The sequence below is a fragment of the Plasmodium vivax genome, chromosome 9 (assembly GCF_000002415.2).
Source record: "Plasmodium vivax chromosome 9, whole genome shotgun sequence".
Taxonomy (NCBI): Eukaryota; Apicomplexa; class Aconoidasida; order Haemosporida; family Plasmodiidae; genus Plasmodium; species Plasmodium vivax.
This window is the reverse complement of record NC_009914.1, coordinates 1,094,276-1,116,477: the sequence shown is the minus strand read 5'-3', so window position 1 is coordinate 1,116,477 and position 22,202 is coordinate 1,094,276. Positions and strand designations below refer to the sequence as shown.

General features: G+C 48.2%; 6 protein-coding genes across 6 annotated transcripts, besides 10 other annotated features; 2 read left to right on the top strand and 4 right to left on the bottom strand.

Annotated features, from left to right (window-relative positions):
• Window positions 1-630: 630 nt before the first annotated feature.
• Window positions 631-4,965, bottom strand: PVX_092130 (hypothetical protein, conserved; the record flags this gene model as incomplete). The annotated part of the gene is made up of 6 exons (XM_001615369.1): window positions 3,705-4,965; window positions 1,891-3,471; window positions 1,593-1,679; window positions 1,400-1,462; window positions 1,197-1,274; window positions 631-735 (listed from the first exon to the last, which is right to left on the bottom strand). Exons 1-6 carry the CDS (start codon window positions 4,707-4,709, stop codon window positions 631-633), a joined length of 2,919 nt encoding a protein of 972 aa, XP_001615419.1. The 5' UTR covers window positions 4,710-4,965.
• Window positions 2,076-2,200: a microsatellite.
• Window positions 2,640-2,659: a microsatellite.
• Window positions 4,717-4,763: a microsatellite.
• Window positions 4,966-5,499: 534 nt separating the features above from the next.
• PVX_092125 (26S protease subunit regulatory subunit 6a, putative) lies at window positions 5,500-7,362 on the bottom strand (the record flags this gene model as incomplete). Its single annotated transcript, XM_001615368.1, has 1 exon — window positions 5,500-7,362. One exon carries the CDS (start codon window positions 7,360-7,362, stop codon window positions 6,037-6,039), a length of 1,326 nt encoding a protein of 441 aa, XP_001615418.1. The 3' UTR covers window positions 5,500-6,036.
• Window positions 5,966-5,990: a microsatellite.
• Window positions 6,917-7,029: a microsatellite.
• Window positions 7,359-7,461: a microsatellite.
• A 1,626-nt stretch (window positions 7,462-9,087) lies between these two features.
• Window positions 9,088-9,135: a microsatellite.
• Window positions 9,136-9,703: 568 nt separating this feature from the next.
• Window positions 9,704-9,725: a microsatellite.
• Window positions 9,726-10,253: 528 nt separating this feature from the next.
• PVX_092120 (60S acidic ribosomal protein P0, putative) lies at window positions 10,254-12,361 on the bottom strand (the record flags this gene model as incomplete). Its single annotated transcript, XM_001615367.1, has 2 exons — window positions 12,200-12,361; window positions 10,254-11,343 (listed from the first exon to the last, which is right to left on the bottom strand). The coding sequence occupies exon 2, from the start codon at window positions 11,199-11,201 to the stop codon at window positions 10,254-10,256; it is 948 nt and encodes a 315-aa protein (XP_001615417.1). The 5' UTR covers window positions 11,202-11,343; window positions 12,200-12,361.
• A 1,328-nt stretch (window positions 12,362-13,689) lies between these two features.
• PVX_092115 (60S ribosomal protein L38-1, putative) lies at window positions 13,690-13,971 on the top strand (the record flags this gene model as incomplete). Its single annotated transcript, XM_001615366.1, has 1 exon — window positions 13,690-13,971. One exon carries the CDS (start codon window positions 13,690-13,692, stop codon window positions 13,969-13,971), a length of 282 nt encoding a protein of 93 aa, XP_001615416.1.
• Window positions 13,896-13,971: a microsatellite.
• A 1,608-nt stretch (window positions 13,972-15,579) lies between these two features.
• On the top strand, window positions 15,580-17,958 carry PVX_092110 (N-acetyl glucosamine phosphate mutase, putative; the record flags this gene model as incomplete). The annotated part of the gene is made up of 1 exon (XM_001615365.1): window positions 15,580-17,958. The coding sequence occupies one exon, from the start codon at window positions 15,580-15,582 to the stop codon at window positions 17,956-17,958; it is 2,379 nt and encodes a 792-aa protein (XP_001615415.1).
• Window positions 17,959-18,243: 285 nt separating this feature from the next.
• Window positions 18,244-18,281: a microsatellite.
• A 316-nt stretch (window positions 18,282-18,597) lies between these two features.
• On the bottom strand, window positions 18,598-20,313 carry PVX_092105 (transporter, putative; the record flags this gene model as incomplete). Its single annotated transcript, XM_001615364.1, has 1 exon — window positions 18,598-20,313. One exon carries the CDS (start codon window positions 20,311-20,313, stop codon window positions 18,598-18,600), a length of 1,716 nt encoding a protein of 571 aa, XP_001615414.1.
• Window positions 20,314-22,202: the final 1,889 nt, after the last annotated feature.

Sequence of the window (22,202 nt, the reverse complement as noted above, 5' to 3'; positions counted from 1 at the left end):
GCCCACCTCAGGGGGGTTAGGTTATCTCTCCCTTTACGGGGATGCACAATAGGAAGTTACAAAAAAAAGAAAAAAAAAAAAAGTTGCTCAGGGTGCGCAGGGTCAACCTTTGTTCGTGCACAACACCCACAATATATGCAATGCGTATATCACAATCACGGAGGATGTGTTAGTCAGGCCGCTCTCAGGGGGGACTCTCTCCAGGAGGGCTTCCTCCCCGTTCGCGACTGAGGTGCTTAAGCGAAGTGGTGATGAGCTGCTCCCTCGTTGCCATGTCACAGGGTGGAGTGGGATTTCAAAAAATTGCATGAAATTTTACAAAATTACGTGGGATGTCACCAAACGGGGAAAGGTGAACACAGAGAGGTGGGCACATCCACCCCAAAGGCGTTTAATACAGGGAGGAGTCATTCTCTCATTACAAAAAAAAAAATAAAAAATAAATAATATGAAAAAATAAAAAATAAATAATATGAAAAAATAAAAAATAAATAATATGAAAAAATAAAAAAAAAATAAATAACAAAACTTATCATCCGTAGTGGCGAGTCAGCACATCCCTACAACGTATGCAACGCGCGTAGCACAACTTTGTGAGAGCCGTCTCCGTTTCATTCCGCTTCGCAAAATCTACTCCTTAACTGACAAGTGGGTTACTAACGCGTTCATGCTTGCGCTCGTCTCTGCCTTTATTTTGAAGTTCTCCTCGCACATTTTGGCGTAGTGGCAAACGTCCTGCAGGGAAGGGAGGGATGCCCACGAGAGGCATGCGTTCATTTGTGTGCTCATTGCGTGTACTCATTGCGTGTGCTCATTGCGTGTGCTCATTGCGTGTGCGCATTGCTTTCGCGTGAACTACATGTTGGGGGGAAGAAGAACGTGAAGGGGTACAGCCTGCCCACGCGCAACCGACAAACGTGCGTCCACTGATTGGTTAGAAAAAAAAAAAAAAAACTGTACCAAATAAATTTGCCTTCGTATTTTTTCCTCATATGGGGTGTCTCCATCCTGAGCAGATTCGGTTAAGAGGGTGGAAAGTGGGAGCACAAACGGACGGCAGTCGACATAGACGAGGTTGCGCCTACACTTGCATACCCCCACCTGACCTTCTCAGGTGGGGGAGAAGCTACAGACAATAGCCGCTGCCCTTGCACGACCATACACAGGGGTGCGGCGCGCCCAGGCCGCCGTCTAACCTTTAGGGGGTCCCCCAGGTTCAGCTTCATGATGCGCTTGTTCTGCTCGTCAATTTTGACATCGGTGAGGTTCTTTATCTGGGGAGTGGGGGGCAAAGCGGTAAAGCGGCAGAGCGGTAAAGTGGTAACGCGGCAGAGCAAACCACATGATAGCTCCCTCCACAAAGCAGCCGTCTCTTCTGCCGCTCCCCCGCGGTGGGTACCTCTTGAAGGTAGTAGTCGTTTATCCGATCGACGATTCTTAATATGATGTCCTCGATAATGGCCTGTGAGGAGGGGAAGCAACGCGAAGAGGGGAGGGGAGGAGCATAAGTATAATCCTGTAATGCGATTTTCCCTGTGGGGTGGAGATCCCCATGAAGGGTCATCCCCCCTATACGTATTGAACAGCTTTACCTGCGCGATAATATCTTCGTAAAACGTTTTAAAAGAAATGAGGGGGAGGAGGACCTTCTCCACCTGCTCGCTAGGCTTCTCAGGGGTCTACCAGAAAAAAAGAGGACGAGACGTAGAAGCGTGGTAACGAGGGAGAGGGCATACTGATGAGGGGTCCACCGGGGGAGTCATCGCTATGCTTGCCGCGGTGAGCAGCAATAAAATTGCTCTCTGCGCGCAAGAGGTAGCCCCCTCGGTGGTGATATCGGCAGTGGCATTAGCAGTGGCCGTGTTTGCCCCGCTCCGGGGGCGAACTTACCCGTTTGTTGGTCATTTTGTAGATGGCCAGGAGGGAGTGCAAATAAACCAAAAAGCTGGAACATATATGGAACATCTTGTCGACGAAAAAATTCTGAAACGCCTCCTCCGTGTTTAGGACAATCTCAGAGAGGGTCCTAAGGAACCCTACTATGCAGTTTACATCGTTTTTTATTTTATTTTTTTTTTTTTTTTTGCACATTTGTAAATGGATCTTCATTTGTTTTTTCTTCTCCTTCAGGACGTTTCTGTTTTCTCCCCCCAGTTCGTGCAGCTCGGTGGAACTATCGCTTTTCATTTTGACCTCCCCTCCACTGGTAGTATCCCCCACATGGGTGTAGTTGCGAGAAATGTGGCCTTCCCCATGCGGGATTCCATCAACCTTCTGCTCATTCGCCTGAACAACATCAGAACACTGCTCATGGGTCGCTTTGTTCTTCATCTGGGTGGTCACCTCCGTATCCCCGGGGGGGGGAGACAACCCACTTTCGTCGCTGAGCCAGTAGTGCCACTTCCCAAAGGGGATTCCCATCTCCTGCATGACGACTTCCTTGACGCTTTCACCGCAGCTGGGGGAGGAGGAGGAGGAAGAGGACGCGCGGTCGATCTCCCCAGGGGAGTTGTCCTCACCGCTCTCCTCACCGCTCTCCCCATCGCTGTCCTCCCCATCATAATACACACCTTCGCAGTCAGATAGCATTTTTGTGAACATCCACGTGGGGACATCACCCATGGTGCTGTTCTCCCCTTTGGGAAGCGCACAGTGGGTCCCCTCTCCCGCCGCTCCATCTGCTTTCACTTCTACCCGCGCGCCCCCTCCCAGCTTGCCCCTTCTCAAAAGCGCGCGCGCGCCTCTGCCCACTTGAAATATCCTCCGTAGGGACATCAAGTCGGAGAGGACGAACCCCACGCTGTTGTAGCTGAGCGTGGGGCTCCAATTGAATCGCATCCTGTCGGTGCCAAAAATTTTGGCGTTCCGATTCTCTCGCAGGAAGAGCAAAAAGGCTTCCACATTGTCTATGTAATTTTTAAAGTGCTTAAAAATGAAGGCCAGATAATTCGGAAGCGAACTTGGAATGTAATACTTGCTGGTGAACAAAATTTTGAAAATTTTAATCAAATTGATGGTTTCCTTTAGCCAATAAAACTTGTCATCAAATATATATTTTTTATCAAAGAGGATGACATTTTTGCAATTTTCGTTTATCTTATTTTCCAGCACATTGAGGATGTACTGTGCGTATGCTTCCCTTTCGAAATTTTTTAAAAAATTATGAACCTGTTCAGAAATTATGAACTGTTCATACTTTTTTTTTTTTTTTTTTTTTTTTATTTCGTTCAGAAAGCTAGCTGTTTTGGTGTAGTTCTCGATGAAGTTGTCGCAGTAGGTGAGGAGGAAAATTTCCTGGAACTTCGTCTTGATGATTTGCAGTAGGCTCTGCACGATTCCCCTGGCGCAGAACAGCGCGCCGGGGTCCACTTCGTCCACGCGTCTGTTTATCTGCGCGACGAGTTCATCTTCCAGCAGGTGGCGCCTCGCGTGTGCGAGGAAGGCGTCGTAGGACTCGAAGGGGAGGTGTGCCTGCGGGGGGGGAAGTAGGAATGGGAAGTGTGGAAGAGGGAATGGGGAATAGGGAAGTGGGGAAGACGGAAGTGGGGAAATGGGGAAGAGGGAAGTGGGGAAGAGGGAAGTGGGAAATTGGGAAGTGGGAAATTGGGAAGTGGGAAGTGGGGAAGCGGTGCGAAGAGTAAACGGGTGCGCCTCTCCCTGCTTCCTACGCCTGCTCCTGCTCCCACTCCCGCGAGCACCCCTACCAGGCTGTCCACAAAGATCTCGCGAAACAAATCGGTGAAGGCGTCCATCCGGTTGAGCAGGTAGGAGGCAGTCACAACTCCACGCAGGCACTGCTGCAGGATGAAGTTGCCGCTAGCGTCGCTCCCGCAGCGCACAGGGAAAGCGTCCTTCAACACCCTGAGGAATACATAAGACAGCCGATGCAGGTGCGAGCCCATCTCATTTATAATCCCTCTTAAACATTCGTTCATCTGTTTAATGGAGTTATTCTTAGCAGAACGAATAACCTCTTGGCTACACTCCGATGCGCGCCCATATTTTTCGAGCAGGTTATTCCAAGCAGGTAATGAGCTAGCTATTTTGCAAATACTTTTATAATTATTATATAGCATGGCCTTTATCTCCCACGTCGCTTTCGCTATAATAACAATTCTTTCGATGACGTGAAAGAAAAAATTAAAGTTATTGACGTTAAGATGTTCGATGAGCAACTGGTTTGCTCTCTCCAAGTTGAAGTCCTCTGTGTGCAAATCGTCGTACATACTGACTAGCCATAAGAACTCTTTATTTTCATTTAACATTTTTTTTTTTTTTTGTAATTTACTCAATAGCTGTTCCACGTTTACGTTGTTCTTCAACACGTTTTTTAAAAAGGACATGTTCATTTTATCTTCCAACAGTTTATAATTATTTTTATGAATATGAAGAACTTCCCTCAGAAGGATTTGAACAAACGTCTGGGACATTTGCACTTCTTTCCTTAAGGGGGGCATCATTTTTTCCATCAGATTTAAGTTGGACGGGAGGTACATAAACTCCTCCGCGTTTTTATTTAAAATTTTGATGATGTCATTGTGAATTATATTTTTTACATATTCGAGGTTGTTTTTTACTTCTGTTAGGGATTTGTTATTGGCGGCCTCCACTACGTAGGCCATTGAGTCGTTGATTATCTTGGCAACGTCTTCGCTGCTCAGTTGTTCGTTTGTTCCTCCGCTGGAACTTTCGTCTCTCTTGCGCTGCATCGTGTGAATCAGTGTCCCTCTGGGGGGGGAAGCATACGCGCGTCCCCCACTCCCCTGACTAGATCGGCTCAAACAGAAGCACACGGAGAGCTACGTATTTCCGCGTGTGCTGACAGGGGGGGTTCTCCCAGCAGGCGCTACATTTGTGTAAGTGCCCGGGTTGGGTTCCCACCATTCGGTCGCTTCGCCGCGTCACCACTTCGCTATTTCTTCATTTTAGTTTTTTTTGCTTTTTTTTCTTTTTTTTACTTTGCTTAATTTTTTTTTTTTTTTCTGCACTGGTCAGGCAAAAAGCGGCCCGCTTCCCCTGCACAGCGCGGCCCTGGGGGGGGCCTTGCGTGCCGTCGGCAAGGGAGTTTTAAAATTACCAAGTGGTGCTCAGCCGACCTGTCGCCTCTGCGCAACGGAGGGCGCGAAAGGAAAGAAAAGTAAAGCAATGCGAAGCAAAGTGAAATAAAGCAAAACAAAGTGGAGCCAAGTTAAAATCCACAGCACAGGCGTGCCCACCCCGCGCAATCACACCGCACAATTCGGAGGGTGACTATCCGGGGATGATGCCCCCAACGCGGTGTACTCTCCCCCCCACGATAGGCACGTCACACATGGGGGGATGGCAAACAGAGAAAAAAAATTACCCCCTGCTGTGCGACTTCCTCCCACTCCAACGCCAACTTTGTGTTTTTTAAATCCCCACGGTGATCGCTTATATGTGGGTGTAAAAATAACAGTAGGGGGCAAACCATTCAATTTACTATCGGGCGAACCGTACGCGCGTGGGAAAGACGGAGTAGAATCAACCGAACAGTATCATCGCTTTGCGGCGGTGCGCTTCCCGTTCTGCCACCTGCACACGGGGAGGTGTACACGACGGGGGTGGTCTCGTATGAATTAAAAAAAAAAAAAAAGGGGAGAGGGGCTAGAAGGCCAGTTGCGTAAAAATTAAAAATTGGCACGTTAATGGGCGCGTTAAGGGGAGCGCTACTGGAGATGTTATATGCACACGCTTATCTTGACCTAACTGAATGGCCGAGACGAAGAGAAAGTGCAGCTGCCGTGCCTCCACCCCGTTCCTAACTCGATCGACTTGATCGACTCGCGCGGCGCTCCCATCAGGCACGCGGCTGCGCCCGCGGGGGGAGGCACTCCTCGGGGGCGGTGGCACGTGGCCCCGGCATTTCTCCTCACCACACGGAATGGGCATGCGCGCGCTGGTGTAACGGTGAGGGCTCGTCGGACAGGGACGCCGCTGGCTAAACGGTTGGCAAAGCCGCTTCCCCGGCAAAACCGCTTCCCCGGCTGCGCCATCACCGCTACACCTCGGCTTCCCCTAGGTGAAGTAATTGAGCGTGCTCTTCTTCTTGGAGAGGACGGAGGTGATCCCCTCGACGAAGTCCTCGTGGTCGATCTCCGTGGCGCCCCGGCGGAGGGCAATCATCCCGGCCTCCACGCACACGGCCTTGAGCTGGGCCCCATTAAAGTCGTCGGTGGACCTAGCCAGCTCCTCAAAGTTAACATCCTTGTGGACGTTCATCTTGCGCGAATGAATCTGCAAAATCCTTGCCCTCGATTCTTCATTTGGATGAGGCAATTCAATTTTCCTGTCTAGTCTCCCCGATCGAAGCAGAGCGGGGTCGAGCGTATCGGGTCTATTCGTTGCGGCAATCACTTTGACAGTGTCATCTGTGCTGAAGCCGTCCAGCTGGTTCAGCAACTCCAGCATGGTTCTTTGTACCTCCCTATCACCAGACAGTTCGCTGTCGAATCGTTTGGTTCCAATGGCATCTAACTCGTCAATGAAGATGATAGCTGGCGCTTTTTCTTTGGCCAAGTTGAAAGCATCTCTGACCATTTTCGCTCCATCCCCAATAAACATTTGCACAAGTTGCGGCCCAGCTAATTTTAAAAAAGTGGCATTTGTCTGTGAGGCACAGGCTCTAGCAAGTAGTGTCTTACCTGTGCCTGGAGGGCCATGCATCAAAACTCCTTTGGGAGGTTTAATTCCTATTTTTTCAAATTTTTCCTTATGTAGCATGGGCAACACAATTGCCTCCACCAGGTCTTCTATCTGTTTATCTAACCCCCCAATGTCTGAGTAATCTTCCGATGGTTTTTCTATAACTTCCATGGCTTTCACTCGATTGTCATATTCGGGTGGCAACTTATCTATGATGAGGTAGCTGTCTTTATTAACCCCCACGAGGTCTCCTGGTTTCAATTCGGATGCTTCTATCAACCCGGGGACAGGCAAAAATATGGTTTGCCTGGTGGACGTTTTGATGACCATACACTTTCCTCTCTTCTCATCATCGATGTCTCGAAAGCCTTGATCGTTGTTTCCCCCTTTTGAGTTGTCCACGTATAAGTCGTATTCATCTTTGGGTTCATTTGATTCCTCATCGTCATCCAGATCTAGCGATTCTACGACATTGGCAACCAGGTAGGGCAGCATCTTATTCAGATGTATCTTTTCCACGTTGTCCTTTATCTTCTCCTGCAGACTCTTGTACTCATTCTTCAGCCTCGTGTGCTCATTTTTTAGAATTTTGATTTCCGTGTCGATCAGGCTGATCCTCGTTTTGATTTCGGCGTTCGTCAGCTTCTCGATTTCCTCCACGTTCACGTCGCTGTTGGGGAAGATGTTCTCCACGTTCATCCTGGCGCAGAGCGGCGGGAAGAGCGGCAGGCGGGAAGCGGTGCGCGGTGCGCGGAGGGGGGGAGCCGCTTGACCAAAGTGGCAAACGGGCTGCTTTCTTCCAAACGGATGCTTTCTTCCAAACGGGATGCTTCCTACTAAAGGGAGGGCCCCCTATGTACAGCCCCTCACGTGCACACCTCTTTCAATCCGGGAGCTTCCCTAGCCACGTGGGGAGGCAGCGCCCAGGCATAATTCAACAACGCCCCACAGTTTTGGCTTCTCTCTCCAGAGGGCTGCGCAAAAATGCCGCTCCTCCTCTCAGGTGACGGAAAAAAAAAAAAGATCAAGTACTCACGGCGGTGATAAACAGAAAAATGTTCTCCTTTTTCCAAAGTGGGACCTGTTATACTCGATTATTAACTTAAACACCGCTACGCATTTGCCCATTCACATGGCGTTGTGTCACCCTCTGTGCTGTGCCTCTCTCTTAGTCGTTAGGCCCTCCAAAAAAAAAGAAGCGTGACGGGGGGGAAGCAAAAGAGGATAAAGAGGGAGGAAGAAAAAAAAAAAAAAAAAAAAAAAATGCAAAATGTACACCTTGGGGGGAGGCAATAATTCACTCGAAATGTTTTTTACGCAAAGTGTGCCCGTTTTTTTTACTTTATTTTTTTTATTCTTTTTGATGGGCAAATCTGTATGCATGCCCCCCCGGCAATTTTCTGCAGTGCGACAGGTACACCCACCCGGTTCGCGCGGAAGTGTGCCAACTGTGAAAGAAAAAAGGTGGGTACATGCATCCTCACGCGATTACCCATGTGCATACCTAAACGATTGCCAATACGCATCCCCATGTGCAACCCTTTTTTGCCTCTCCACCCGCGAGAGAACTGCTCCCCTCCAGTTCGGTCGAAGCGATTTTTGTGATTGCCCCGCGACCTGCCCCCCGTTTGTACGTGCACTTGGTTGATTTTCCTTTTTTCCTTTTTTCCCTTTTTCCTTTCTCTTGCCTTTTCAGTGCGTCCGTTCGGCGAGGCCACCCATTCAGCAGCCTTAAGCGACGGGACAGCCGCAATCTAGCCAACGCTCCGCCGTTCGGCCATTCCACCCCTTCGCAAAAATGAAATAATGAAATAATGAAAACGCCTTTACAATCGTGGGGAATTTTTTTTCCAAAGTTCGTAATTCGCGTCTTTAAAAAGTTTAACCGCATATCATTTAATTAAAAAAAAAAAAAAAAAAAAAATCGACATGCACACACATGCGTTTTTCTACACAGCGGGGAAACACTCACAAGGGAGTTTATTCCCGGCAACGGTTCGCCTTATCCTTTTCCGCTCCTCTTTCGTGACGGGCACGCATGGGAGGGGGAAGACCGGGCCTTCGCTTCATCCGTTCGTTCTTCGTCATTCGATCTGCACACCACATGTGTAGTCTCTTCCTCTAAATCTGTAAAGTTAAACAAAGGGGAATTCGCCACATGTGTACTACGCTATGCGGGGCAGAACAAAAAAAAAACACATGGGGAGGGGGAGATGAAGAATCGCTTCAAGCACATACACAGTAGGGTTATGATGAATAACTTTTCAATTCCATTTCTCCCCACCAATGAGGTGCATTTTTTTTATCTTTCGGCCGCCGCGTGGGTACTCCCTCTTAACTGATGGGGCAGCCGCTTAGGATATCCCCCCACGGAGGTTCCTTTTTTACAGCGCCCCCTAACGGTGATATAAACCACTTTGTATGTAGAGACACTGCGCACGTAGAACACTCGCTTGGTCCCCCTTTCGCGTCAGACATCTAAGTGAAGGCTACGTGAAAACTCATCGAGTCGTTCTGCTTGTGCTCAACTCTCAACTGCGAACATGTGAGAAAGCTTTGTCATCATTCGCAAAGGGGGGGGTCAGAGGGATTGAGCGGCTCGAATGTAAAAGGGAGTACATATATGTATGCACAGGGGAACCATACAAACGGGGACCGCACAGATGTATGGACAGCACCGACGTGAGAGAGGTCCTCCGCGTAAAGTCCCCTCCTCCCTGCACACTCGCCGCAATTTCGTTTTGTAAAAAAAAAGAAAAAAAAAAACTCGCACTTTCCTCGTCAGACATCTAAGTGAAGGCTAACCAATGGAACTCATCGAGTTGCTCTCCTTTTCGGGAACTCTCAACTGCGAACATTTGAGAACTGTTGTCATCACTTGAGGGAAGTGCGTCTTCATGTGGGTGGGCAGTTTGGGGGTGGACGGGCCGCACTGGCCCTCACGCTCCATTCCGCTATTCGTTTGGTAAAGGGGTGTAAACAGAAAGGGAAGCAAAGCCACAAAAATGCAGAAGCGGCTCACACGATGGCAAGCACCGCCACATAAACGCCGCTCCGGCATGCAGCTCGCTCTGTGTCAGACATCTAAGTGAAGGCTACAAAGACACTTCATCGAGTGGTTCTTTTTCATCCAACTCTCAACTGCGAACATGAGAATGGTGTCATCATCCGGCAGAGCGGGGGCGTACCGGTGTAGCGGCGTCCCACGTTTGTTCGTATTTGTGTGCGTTTGTGGGTGGGCTGATTAACTCCCCTCAAAGTAACACACGGGAAATATCACCCCACTGGGCACCTCTCATCTGTTAACCCTAAACTGTAGGTAGACTTTCACGCGGGTCTCCTCTCTCCCCCTCTCTCCGTTTCACCCTTACGGGCAAACTCCGATAGGCTAATTACTACCGCTTAAGCGGCACCAACAGTTATATGCAAACGAAAAATCATGAAAAGCGCCACGCGCGTGGTCGCACTGTGCATGGAGCATTACCTTTGAGGCTCCTCCGGTGAGGCTAGGCAGCGCCTGGCGCTGCGAAGTCTAAAGGGATAAACTACTCCCACTGCCCAACTGCCAACTGCCAACTGCCAACTGCCAACTAGTCGAACATTCCGAAACCCATGAAGCCGTCCTCCTCCTCCTCTTCCTCCTCCTCCTGCTTCTTGGCCTCCTCCTTCTTGGGCGCATCCGCCGCGGCCGCAGCCACAGGCGCAGCAGCAGCGTAGGCCTCCGGATTCTCAACCATATCCTTGATCTTCTTCATCAGAGGGAAGGTATAGTCCGTATCAATTACCAACGCGACGATGTTCTTAAACGCCTCCACAAACACATGTGGGTAGGAAGCCTCAGTCAGCACACCGATCGATCTAGACAACGCCGCGATGTTAGCAACACCCTTTCCGAATTTGGCTAAAATATCCTCATCTGTTATGTCTAACACCTTGGCGTCGTATATAACACCATCATCGTACACAGTTCTAACGTCCACACCATATGAAAATGGCTTCATATTAAATTTTTGCAAAAGAGTAGCTGACGATGCTGTGACCTTTTCCCCTTGCTTAATCAAATGAACATGTTCCTGAATTTCAATTTGACCCTTCACAATTTTGGTTGATATACCAAGCGATTGAAAGAAGGATGTGTGAGAGGGGTCCATTCCTGTTGGTCCAGGTGGAATGAAAACATCAATGGGGGCTATAACACCTAACCTTGCTGGTGCAGGCGATTTGTTCTGCAAAATGATATTCCTCACTTCGGTCAAATCCTCTTTGCAAAAAACAAAACCCATGTTCAACTTGACCAATGGTAACAACTTCTCTATCTGGGGAACAGCTTGTAAATTTTTCTTCAGTGCCGTTCGAATTCTCGTGTTTTTTCCCATCAATATTGTGGCCTTTCCTCTCAAGCTCTGACGTACACTCGCCATCTGATTGGACCCTACATTGTCAACGTGTACGATCAAAATTTTCGTGTACTGTTGAATCAGCGAACTCAGCTTCTCGATGTAAATCTGTTTCTTCTGCGCTTTGGATAGTTTCGCCATTTTGCTCTACTCGGTAAGATTAAAAAAAGTTTAAAAACGTCCGTTTGGGAAAAAGAAATAAGTATATATGTATTCAAATGCTCGACTGTCCTTTCTTTTATGGAGACTGGCAGTACAATCAATGTCTGACAATCAGTTTAACCTGAACGGGGGTGCCCAAAAAAAAAAAAAAAAAAAATGCGAATAAGTTATGAACGGGTCAGGCAAAACGGCGAAAAAAGCGAAAAATTTATGAACACAGCGTGGAAAAAAAAAAAAAAATAGCTACATATATACATATGCACACATATACATATCTATGCTCATGTGATACGGACTGGTCGAATGCAGCTCGGAAAGAGCGCTGCCCTGACGCGGGACCGTCCAAGTAAGATGAAAAAGGGGACAAGTGATGTGCTCATCGAGTGGCGAAACACATATCAGGGCCGCGATGACACATTTCGCGGTAGCGTTGGCCCCACACAACAGCAGAGCAAATGCATAACGCTTTTTCGCGAAATGGGGGAAGCAATAAACAAGCAACATACGCCAGTATGCAGCGAGTGGCGTGCATGTGACCCGTTCTACGAACATATTTTGAGCAAACCATCTCATCTGCAAGCGCGGGGATGGAGGCACTGCTTGGGTACCCCTGCGCGTTGTAAAAGAAACAATCGCTCGTTCGGCATACGTCATTTAACAGGTGGATAACGTAACAGGGGTCCTCGCTCATCAGAAATGGTAAACGGCATTTCGATTACAAAAATGAAAAAAAAAAAAATAAATAAACGCCGCACTGGGGAGCTATTCCCGTTGGGGGAACAACACAGCTTTCCCACAACCCGCGCATACACGGCCTTCACATGAAAAACACTGGCATACGTAGCATTCACATGGTTAATTTAACACTAGTTTGGGGACACCTCCCCGCGCCATGCATATCTCAGTTCATCTCATCACATCGCAACCCATCGTGTTGTACAGGTTAGCCGCGCTGCGCGTTCTTCCTGTTTACTTACCATAAATCGTATGTTCCTCCGGAGGGGTGAAAAATGCTTTGGGGGTGGGCGAGTATGTTCGCAATTCGTGGAAGCAGAGTGTTGCGCTCGTCACATCTGTTTTTTAGCTTTATTTTTTTTTATTTTTTTTTTTACTTTTTTTTTACTTCTTATTTTTTATGCTCCTGTTTGTTTCTTTTTTTTGCTCCTAATTTTTTGCCTTTTTCGTCGCATTTATTTTTTTTTTTTTTGCGTAACGTGGAGTGAAGCAACACGACGATTTAAAGGCTTCCTTTTTTTTTTTTTGGGGAAGGTGAAGGGGGCGCTTTTTTTTTTCCGCTTATTTTGGCAAGCCAATTTTTTCATTTTTCATGTTTCCTTTTGCGCTTTTGCCTCACCTCGTAGTGGAAAAAGGGGACGCCGCCACGCGAATAATATTTTACTGGGCGCTGAAAGGTAATAAGCGAGCGACTCCCCCCCCGGGTCGATGGTAAAATACGGGTCAGGCAATGCGCTTAACAGGGGGGCAAACAAAATGGCTTGCGTTAAAAAGTGAACACTTTGGTGGTTCTTCCCCGCCAAGGCTGTCATCATAAGTGCGAACTGGAGCGTTGCGGAGGAGGCAGCACATTCAAATGTATGCAAGCGGGGATCACACATAAGCACCGCCAAGCGGGCGAACATCCATCCCGTAAAATTACAACATGCGGAGTGGCCGCCACTGCTTGGCGCGTAAAAAAGCGGCACCGTTAAGAAGCGGCGCGTAAAGAGTATGCTCACGTGGGATGAACAGCGCGACACGTAGTATAATATATACGTGTACCATTGTATAGTATTATATGCCCCTCACTGTGGCCCACGTTATATGTATGCCCCTACATCCGAGTTGGAGGCCTTAAGCCTTTTCGCATTTTCGCATTTTTCGCATTTCAGCGAGCGCGGCGGCATACGTATGCAAGGCCAACGACACACCCTGACGGGTGCCCGGGAAAAAGGTCGACGCTTGGTCGGTCAAGCGATCGGCTAAGCGACCCGTTAAGCGATGCGTTTTTTTTCTTTACCGGGCAGTTCTTTCCACATCGCCAAGCAAAACGCGCGCCAAATCTTTATTGCGCAACGGACCACCCTTTTCGGCAAAAATTCGGAAAAATTCGGAAAAACATTGCTAAAAAATTGCGCCAAAAAATTGGCAAAAAATCGGCAAAATTGCGGCACAAGTCGACATATACTTGCAGCATTTTTTTGGCATTTTTTTTTACCCCAATTTGCTGAAAAAAATTCAAAGCATCATTTTTATGGAAATTTTTTCAAACCAGTTATTACCGCAAAAGAGAAGCGGCCAAGGTTACCTTTTCTCGCAATCGCCTTGTTCACCAGGGATATAATAAACCCCGCCTCCTGCGTTGTATAGTAGAGTAAATATAAAAGCGGTCAGTCCGTTCCAACGAATTCCCACAAACAAATACCCACAAATCGTATAGTACCCGCTTCGCCAAATTTAACAGCCCAAAATGCCGAAGCAAATCACCGACATCCGCAAGTTCCTGAAAATCAGCAGGAAACCTGACACCACGGCGGTCATCATAATGAAGAAGAAAAGCAAAACGAAGAAAAACACCATAATCACCAAACTGAAGCTAAGAACGAAGAAGTACCTGTACACGATGGTTTTTGCCGACAAGAAAAAAGCGGAGCGAATTGAAAACTCGCTGCTCCCAAGCCTCAAGCGAATTTACTATCCCCAGAAGAAGGTCGTACAGCCAGTCAAGAAGATGAAATATAGCAAGGGATGAACGGGTGCCCTCCCCGCACAGGCGCAGCGCAGGAAAGGAAAAGAGAAGGCAGATGGAAAAGAAAATCAAATGGGTAGGGACGACACGTGCGAGTGCGCTTACGCGTACCGACCAGTCCACATATGCGTAAAAGGAGAAACGCGCGAAGTTGCAACCGGCATGCGAACTGTTGACGCGGTTGGGCAGTAGGCCGAAAATGCGTTGCGTGATGCGTGACCGTGGTACTGTGTAGCAGCTCGCTTGTGGAGTTTTGTTTTTTTTTTTTTCCCCTCCCAGACGCTTGGCTCATATATAGAAATTGTGCATACGCTGTGGAAGGAAACGAGAGGCAGGAAGAGCTTTTCTTTGCTTGCTTTCTTGCTTCCCCCCCCATTTAGCGCTTCTTTTTCTTTCTTACGCCACGTTTGTCGACCCCTTACGCTCCACCGTTTAACTTTTAAAATGTAATCACTTGTGTGCACTTGCCAAACGGGCAACATCCCCGTTTTGTGAAAACTCCACCCGAAGCGAACGTCGTGCACGACTGCTTGTCCAGAACAAAAAGATGAAATTTTTTTTTAAACGCGAAAAGGTGTGCACAGTGAGGGGCAGATCTCAGTATGTTCTGCACATACAATGTGGTGTATGATCGTTTGGGCGGCCCTTTACCGATCACCATGTAAGGGAAAAAAAATTCACAAAGCTGTTCCAATAGTTTAATCATTTTGCAATTGTCGTGCGTTTTTGCCCAGTGAACAGGTCCACTGGGGGAAGAACTTTCTGCCCCGTCCTACATAAGGATCAGCGCACATTTGGCTGTCTCTTTTTTTTTAATGCCATTTGGGTGAATCCACCGGAGAGGACAAAATTGGGCCGCGTTCATTTGGACTCTTCAAATGGGTGTATAATTCTTTGAAGAGAAACGATAATGGGGAAGCATAAAATTAAAACTGCTTCACGCGATAAAGAAGTGGACCCCTATGACTGCTTCACCCCCGTACGCACAAATTTTAATGTCACGTTTGCTATGCAAATGATTACATTGTTGGAAGGTGTACAAACAGGTGTGTAACGAACGGGTGACCCTCTTCCAGGACTGCGCCATTTCGCTGGATCGAAAAAAAGTGGTCACGCCAGTTCACGCAGCTGTCACATTTAAAGTGTGGGTGATGTGAGCGATGTGAGTGATATGAAATATGAAAGTGGCAAACCGAGTCCACGATGACGCAGTCCTCGACGAGGAACATAGACTGCATAAAGCCGCTTCTACAAGTGTTTTAAACGCAATAAAGGAAGAAGCGGTGTACGATGGACGCCGCAAAGGGGACTACTCCCCCAGAGCGTATTTTTTTTCTTTACCCGTTCGACATACCGGTAAGATAGAGCAGTTACTTTCTCGTTTGCAAATGTTCCACTTTCTGCGCGTTAAAAGTTACCCCATGCGGGACAACACGCAACACTGCTGCAGGCACAGTTTGGTAAAAAGAGTGAAAATCACCTGCACCGCTCATACAAAAGGGGAGAAAAAAAAAAAATCCCCGAATTGTTCATAAAAATTGCCCCACCTGTTCACAACATTTTGAGAAAAAAAGCTAGCTAGACCCCCATTCCATCTGCACACGCAAAAGCATGCCAAATCGCAAAGAGAGTCTATTTTACCAGAAGATCAAGCCCTGCATTGAGAAGTACCTACCGCGTTATTCCTCCTCAGAAGAGGGTCACATACAATTCGAGTGCGACTGCGAATTTTCTTACGGAAATAGCGGCTTCCGCGATAAGTACCAATCTGCCAGTTGTGATTTGCTAAACGCTTTAAATAAAAGCGGCATTCTTGTGGGACTGCTGTTCGTGAAGTATAACTATGAAACGGCTAAGAGGCACAACCTGCTTGGGGGCCAGTTGGAAGGAAGGGGGAAGGACTTCCACCCCGTGTGCGGTGTGCACGAAGTCAGGTGGAAAAATGTGGGCATAATCATTACAGCTTCGCATAACCCCCATGATGAAAATGGCGTAAAAATAATTGACCAAAATGGGAGGCAAATAGACGAAGTGTACGAAGGTTATTTAACCGACCTGGTAAACAGGCATTTGAGGTTTCTTCGGAAAGGTGAAATGTGCTCCATCGGTGGTGTCGTTCGCGTCCACCACATCGTAGACGATATAATCGACTGCGTTGCGCACCTCTTCAGGGAGGAGGCGCACATCGACATGTACGACGATGCCGCTTTTGAGAGTTTGCACACGCTGGACAACGTGGTGCACTCATTTAATAGGCATAACGTGCTGAAGGCGAATGTGTGCATCGGGTTTGACACGAGGAGCAGCTCCGTACACCTCAACCAGGTGCTTGTCGAAACGTTGAGTCACCTGAACATTCGCAAGTGCGTAAATAATATGTGTTATGTTACCACGCCGTGCATGCACTTTGTCGTGTATTTTTTTAATGCAGTTCATGTGGATGAGTCGTTAAACCCTGAGGTAATCCATTCGGGGGGGTGCGCCCTGCATAAGGAGGTGGGCGACTTGGACTACCTCCACCGTTTCTGCATCCCGGGGGGGAGGCCTCCCCCTTTGGGGCTGTACTACGGGGTGGGCGAGCAGCCACATGATCAATTTGCGTATGCTGGGGCGGAAACTAATATACGGCAAAAAAGCGACATCACCTCCCACCTGCTAGCCTACAATAGTGACCAGATTTACTTCGCCTACTTTACGCACGCCTTCAAAGAGCTGTACAGATGCCTTGACGAAACATACGAAGGAGATTTGACGAAAAATTGCGAAGAAGAAATTATTCATGTGGACTGCTCCAACGGAATAGCTAGTCTCAAATTGGACAACTTCTGTGATGTTTTTAAAATGTTAAAAAAAAAAATTATTAAAATGAATTTTGCGGAGGATGAGGAAAGCGTTTTGAACTTCCAGTGCGGAGCGGATTACGTGTACAGCAAGAGGAAGCTCCCTCGTGGTGGAGGGAACTGTTTGGGAAGCGGCCACACGAAGGCTTGTTCGTTCGACGGGGATGCTGACCGGATCGTCTACTTCTATGTGGGAAACCCCAAAGAGGCAGACACAGCATCGTCTCCTCCCGTGGGAGATACAAAATGGGACCACCACGACGATGATGTGTTTGGCAATACCAACTGTGTGTCTATCCTAGACGGGCCGAAAATCATTTGCCTACTTTTCAAGTGCATCACAAAAATGATGAGTCGCATTAAGGTGGGAAGGGAAAACTCATATTTGGGGGAAAAAAAAAACGCAGATTTGGAGGAAAAAGAAAACTCATATTTGGAGGAAAAAAAAATTAACATCAGCATTGTGCACACGGCCTACGTCAACTCTGCGTTTACTCTCCACGTGAATGAAGCGAAACGTCGCGCCAGTGAAAACGTGAAGCTCTTCCAACACATTAATGTAAACGTCGTTTGCACGAAAACGGGTATCAAGTACCTAGACCAGGTGGCAAGAAGGTCCACCATCGCCATACTGTTCGAGCCAAATGGACACGGCACGATCTACACAAATGTCTCCCAATTGGATGAGTGGGCCAGCTGCTTGGACATCCAAAATGATAAACATTTCGTGGCGTTAAAAAAGTTTCTCCTCTTTTTTAATCAAACCACGGGAGATGCCATGGTCGATTTTATGGCCATCGAATTGTGCCTGTCATTTCTCCGTCTGAGTATACACGAGTGGGATGGCTTCTACACCCCCCTCCCTTCCCTCTACGTCAATTTGCCGTGTCCCAAAAATATCTTGGGGAAGATAGTTGCGCACCCTGAGCATGAGAAGTACCTAATAGCGCCTCTAAACCTGCAAAGTAGGATTGACCAAATTGTACAGACCGTGGATGCCACGCACGGGAGGTGCTTCATCAGGCCCTCTGGGACGGAGCCGCTGGTCCGCATTTACGCGGAGGCGCGAACTGTTGCTCAGCGCGATGAGATTCTGCGCCTGGTGCGGGGTGCCGTCCTTCAGTATGTGCAGGGCGGGGGGGGCAAGTAGACGCCTTTGTGCGCTCATACGGTGGTATAAGCGAGCGCGGTTTGCCTCGTCTCGCCCCCCAGTCTGCTCCGTGTATACACACATGGGGGGATCCCCTCTTTAGTGAGCCTCATTAATGAGCCCCTTTGCTGTCACATCGCTACCACACAACTGCCACACAATCGAGCGAATTAAAAAAAAAAAAAATTTTAATAATAACCTAAGTCTAGTTTGTCAACATGGCTCCCACTTGGCAACACGCGCCAGGGGCGAAAGAACATAAAATCAAACAAACGAAGTGGAGGGGGCACACAATTACGAATGTGATGTATTCGAGGATACATTTTTTTTTTTTTTTTTTTTCTTCTTTTTTTTGGCTAGTCTTTTTAACATGCATGGTAACTTCACGCGCTCTGCGCACTGCGCACTGCGCGCTGCGCGGTGGGGGCGAACTCGAACGTGTGCAGTGGGGAGCTCGGCCCGCACGAAAAAAAAGTACGAATGGGGGGGGAAGCGGCAGCGTCGTCGCGCCGCTTTTAGCTTTACAAAAGGGGGGGGCGGTGGACGCGGCGAACGCTGCAAACGTGCTGGTTGACCGCTGCGCGGGGGTTGGCCGCTTCGCGATGGTTTTCCGCTTCGCGGTGGGTGGCGTTCCCCTGATCACACGGCGGAGGCGTCCTCGTCCCCGTAGGGCACCTTCTCCCCCTTGACCCGCCTTATAAAGACGATGGCCACCGTGACGCCGATGTTGACGGCGATGAACCCGATGATCAGCAAATTGATGTACGTGAAGTCGTACTTGGTGTACTTGGCCCACTCGAACAGCAGCAGGCGCACGAAGGAGACGATCCCGCAGACGAAGTTGAGCAGCCCGATGAGCGTGGAGTGGTACTTGGAGCTAAACGTAAAGGATATAAAAGTCCACAGCTGGCCATTGGCACAGGCCGAATACATAGCGTTCGAGATGACCGAAATCCACTGGGCCAGATTCGACTTGATGTAGCTGAACACGTACATGCAGAGGGCGAAAAACAGCTCGTAGGAAAACATGACCATTACTCCGTACTTGTCCGAGAGGTTGCCCATGATAATACAGGGGATAAAGGAGAAGGGGAGGATGTAGCCCAGGATGTCGTTCTTGTCCTTCGAGAGGATATTTTCCACGACGCTGAAATAGAAGGTGTTGTAAATGGCATTGAGGGGGCCATATATCCAGAGGCAGAGGAAGTGCGCGCAGGTGCATATCTTGATTAGGTCTCTGAAGCTGGGCGAGTTGAAGAAGCTCTGCTTCTCATTCCCGCCCGACGCGGTGCTGTCGTTGGTGCTGGCGTTCACCCCGTTTTTACTGCCATCATGCTTGCCGGCTGTGCTGCCCACTTTGCTGCCATCTTTGTTGCCCCCCCCCTTCTGCGCGTTCATCTCGATGTCCTTCTGCGCCACCGCCTTCTTGGCCAACTCCCCCGCGCCCTTCATGCTCAGGTCCCTACTGCTGTAGTAGTTGTCAAATTCGTACTGCCTATAGTACCTACTCTTCGGAAACATAAAAATCGTGAGGATGAAAAAGAAGACCACGCTGATGCACATGTACCACAGCATGAACGTTTTGAAGCTGAGGTTCAGCCCGCTGATTAGCAAATCCAGGATGGTCATCGTGCCGGCAGAGAGGGACCCCGCACCGGAAATGATATTCACAATTAGATTCTCATTCCCGGGGTATAAGCCTGAGGCATTCAGCGTGGAGAAGGAGGCCAGATCGATGCTTGCTGCGATGAACACACCGGAAATGACATAAGCGTCGAAGTGCTCATTAGACATGATCAGGAGGATCCACCCAACTAAGTTTAGCACATGACCTAGGAGCATACTGAACCGGGATCCCAAATAATCCACAATAATCCCATTAAAAAAGGAAAAAGCAAAATAGGCAGAGGACCCAAAAACGAAGATTGTCTGTACGGCCTTATCTTGATCCTCACACACATACCTCTTATCGTCACCCTTGTCGTAAGTCCCTCCTGCGTTTTTCGTGCACTTCCAGACGTAGGCACCTTCTCTAAATAAAAGATTAGACAAATTGGGCCATCCAAAGAAGAGACGATTCGTCAGCACAATCAGCACAAAGTAAAGTAGCAAAATGATATTCCTGTTAATGTTAAATGGCGTCTTCTGTTCTGAGGATACTCTAATTTCTTTCTTGTCTAGCAGCTCTTCCAACGTGGAGGGCATGTCGTAACCTTTCAAACTGATCAGGCTGGTGGCTCCGTTTCCGGGGCTTCCCTTTTTTGCGCCTGACCCCGCATTCTTCGACTCCTCCTCCGATTGGCCTTCCCGCGCTGGCTGCGCCAGGGGGATGCTCGACTTCGCTTGGGACCCCATGGGCTACGCGCGCATGTGGAGATGGCTCTTTGTTGGTTTAACTTCCCACTTGGGGGGGGAGCCCTCTCGAGAAAGCGCTACGAAGGGGGGGAGAAGACCTCACCTTAACGGGAACAAACCGGCTGTGCGGAGAGGGAAGAAGAGTCCTTTCCTCCTTTCAAACGTACGGAGTGGAAAGATCAAAGGCTGCACTTCTGCTTCGTTTGGCCCTTTAAAACTTGGGGTGCGCGTAACGAACGGTGAAAAGATCGAGACGCACGCGACGGATGGGTGTGGGTGACTCCCCTTCGAAAGTACGAAAACGTGCAACGGAAGGGAAGCTCATTAACTGCTAAGTGACTGCTAGGTAGCTGCTACGCAACTGCTATGTAGCTGCTACGCAACTGCTATGTAGCTGCTACGCAACTGCTATGTAACTGCTACGCAACTGCTATACAACTGCTATGTAGCTGCTACGCAACTGCTATGTAACTGCTACGCAACTGCTATACAACTGCTATACAACTGCTATACAACTGCTATACCTCTTGCAACTCCGTCTGCATGGGCGTTACACGCAAAACGACTGCCGGGGTGTGTGCATAGGTAGCTGTGCACGCTGGTATATACTCTCGCTCACTAAAGTACATTCATGGGGCGCATGGAAACGTTCAAACATACGTATACATAACACAACTGTGTAAATTTTTAAATGCCTTTTTTTTTTTATTTATTTTTTACTTTTTTTTTTTGGCAACACTTTTCATTCACAATAAGGGCAAGCGTTGTCCCCTTGGCGCTCAAAAAAAAAGAAAAAAAAAAAAAAAAAGTTTGTGATTATCTCTACATAACTGCACAATTTGCATTTCTCTGCAAAGTTGAGCGCCTCCTCGCGAGGGGCAAAAAAAAAAAAAAATATCCACGTGATTGTGTATGTAACTCGGTTCCTCGTTTGGCAGCTCAAGGGGAAGCTCTCGCGCGATGGCAAAAATGGCGAGGCGGAGGTGAACGTGAGGAAGGGGCGCGGTTTACAGGTGGGATAGCAAGTTGGTCGGCAAGCTGGTCTGCAAACTGGTTGGCAAACTGGTTGGCAAACTGATCAGCAATCTGATCGGCAAACTGATCGGTTAACTGCTTACCAAACTGCTTACCAAACTGCTTACCAAACTGCTTGCCAAACTGCTTGCCAAACTGCTTGCCAAACCGCTTGCCAAACCGGAGGGGTCGAAACGAACGCACAAAAAGGTACAACAAATGGAAGGGGAAAAAAGGCCCAAAAGGGGAGCATGTGGAAAAGTTAACCAAGTGGTTTTCTTTTTTTCTTTTTTTTCCACGCTTAAACGGTATTCCCCAAAAGGAAGCCACAAAATAATGTTATGTACAGCGATATTTTAAAAAAAAAAAAAAAAAAAAAAAAAGTCAGCACCAGCTCCACTGCTGTGGTTCATTTCCACCCGTAAAAAATATGAACAGGCAAGAACAAAAAGGGGATTTTTTTTTTTTTTTTTTTTTTTTCATGTTGCTTGGGAAAAAAGCTGTTTCGTTTGATGTATTTACCCCACAATGGGCGGAGGCCCAAAGTGCTTCCCCAATGGTGGTAACCGGTTAGGGGCGTGTGTCCTTTTCCGCGCGACAGTGTACTGCGCTTTGTGGAATTAACCACTTCACCGCGGAAAGCACACTCGCAAAAAAGGATACATACTGAACAATACACCTGCGCCAATCATGGTTCGCGCGCTCTACAAATGTACAGGCGTGTAAAGGCATACCTCCATTGTGTAGCTTCCCCCCAGAAAAAAAGCACCCCGTTTTTATTTGCACACACGGGGGGAAAGACGCCATGAATGCCCTCCATGTGGATGCCCCCCCCGAGAAGGAAAAAATTGACAAACTGGCAAATTTTTCGCACA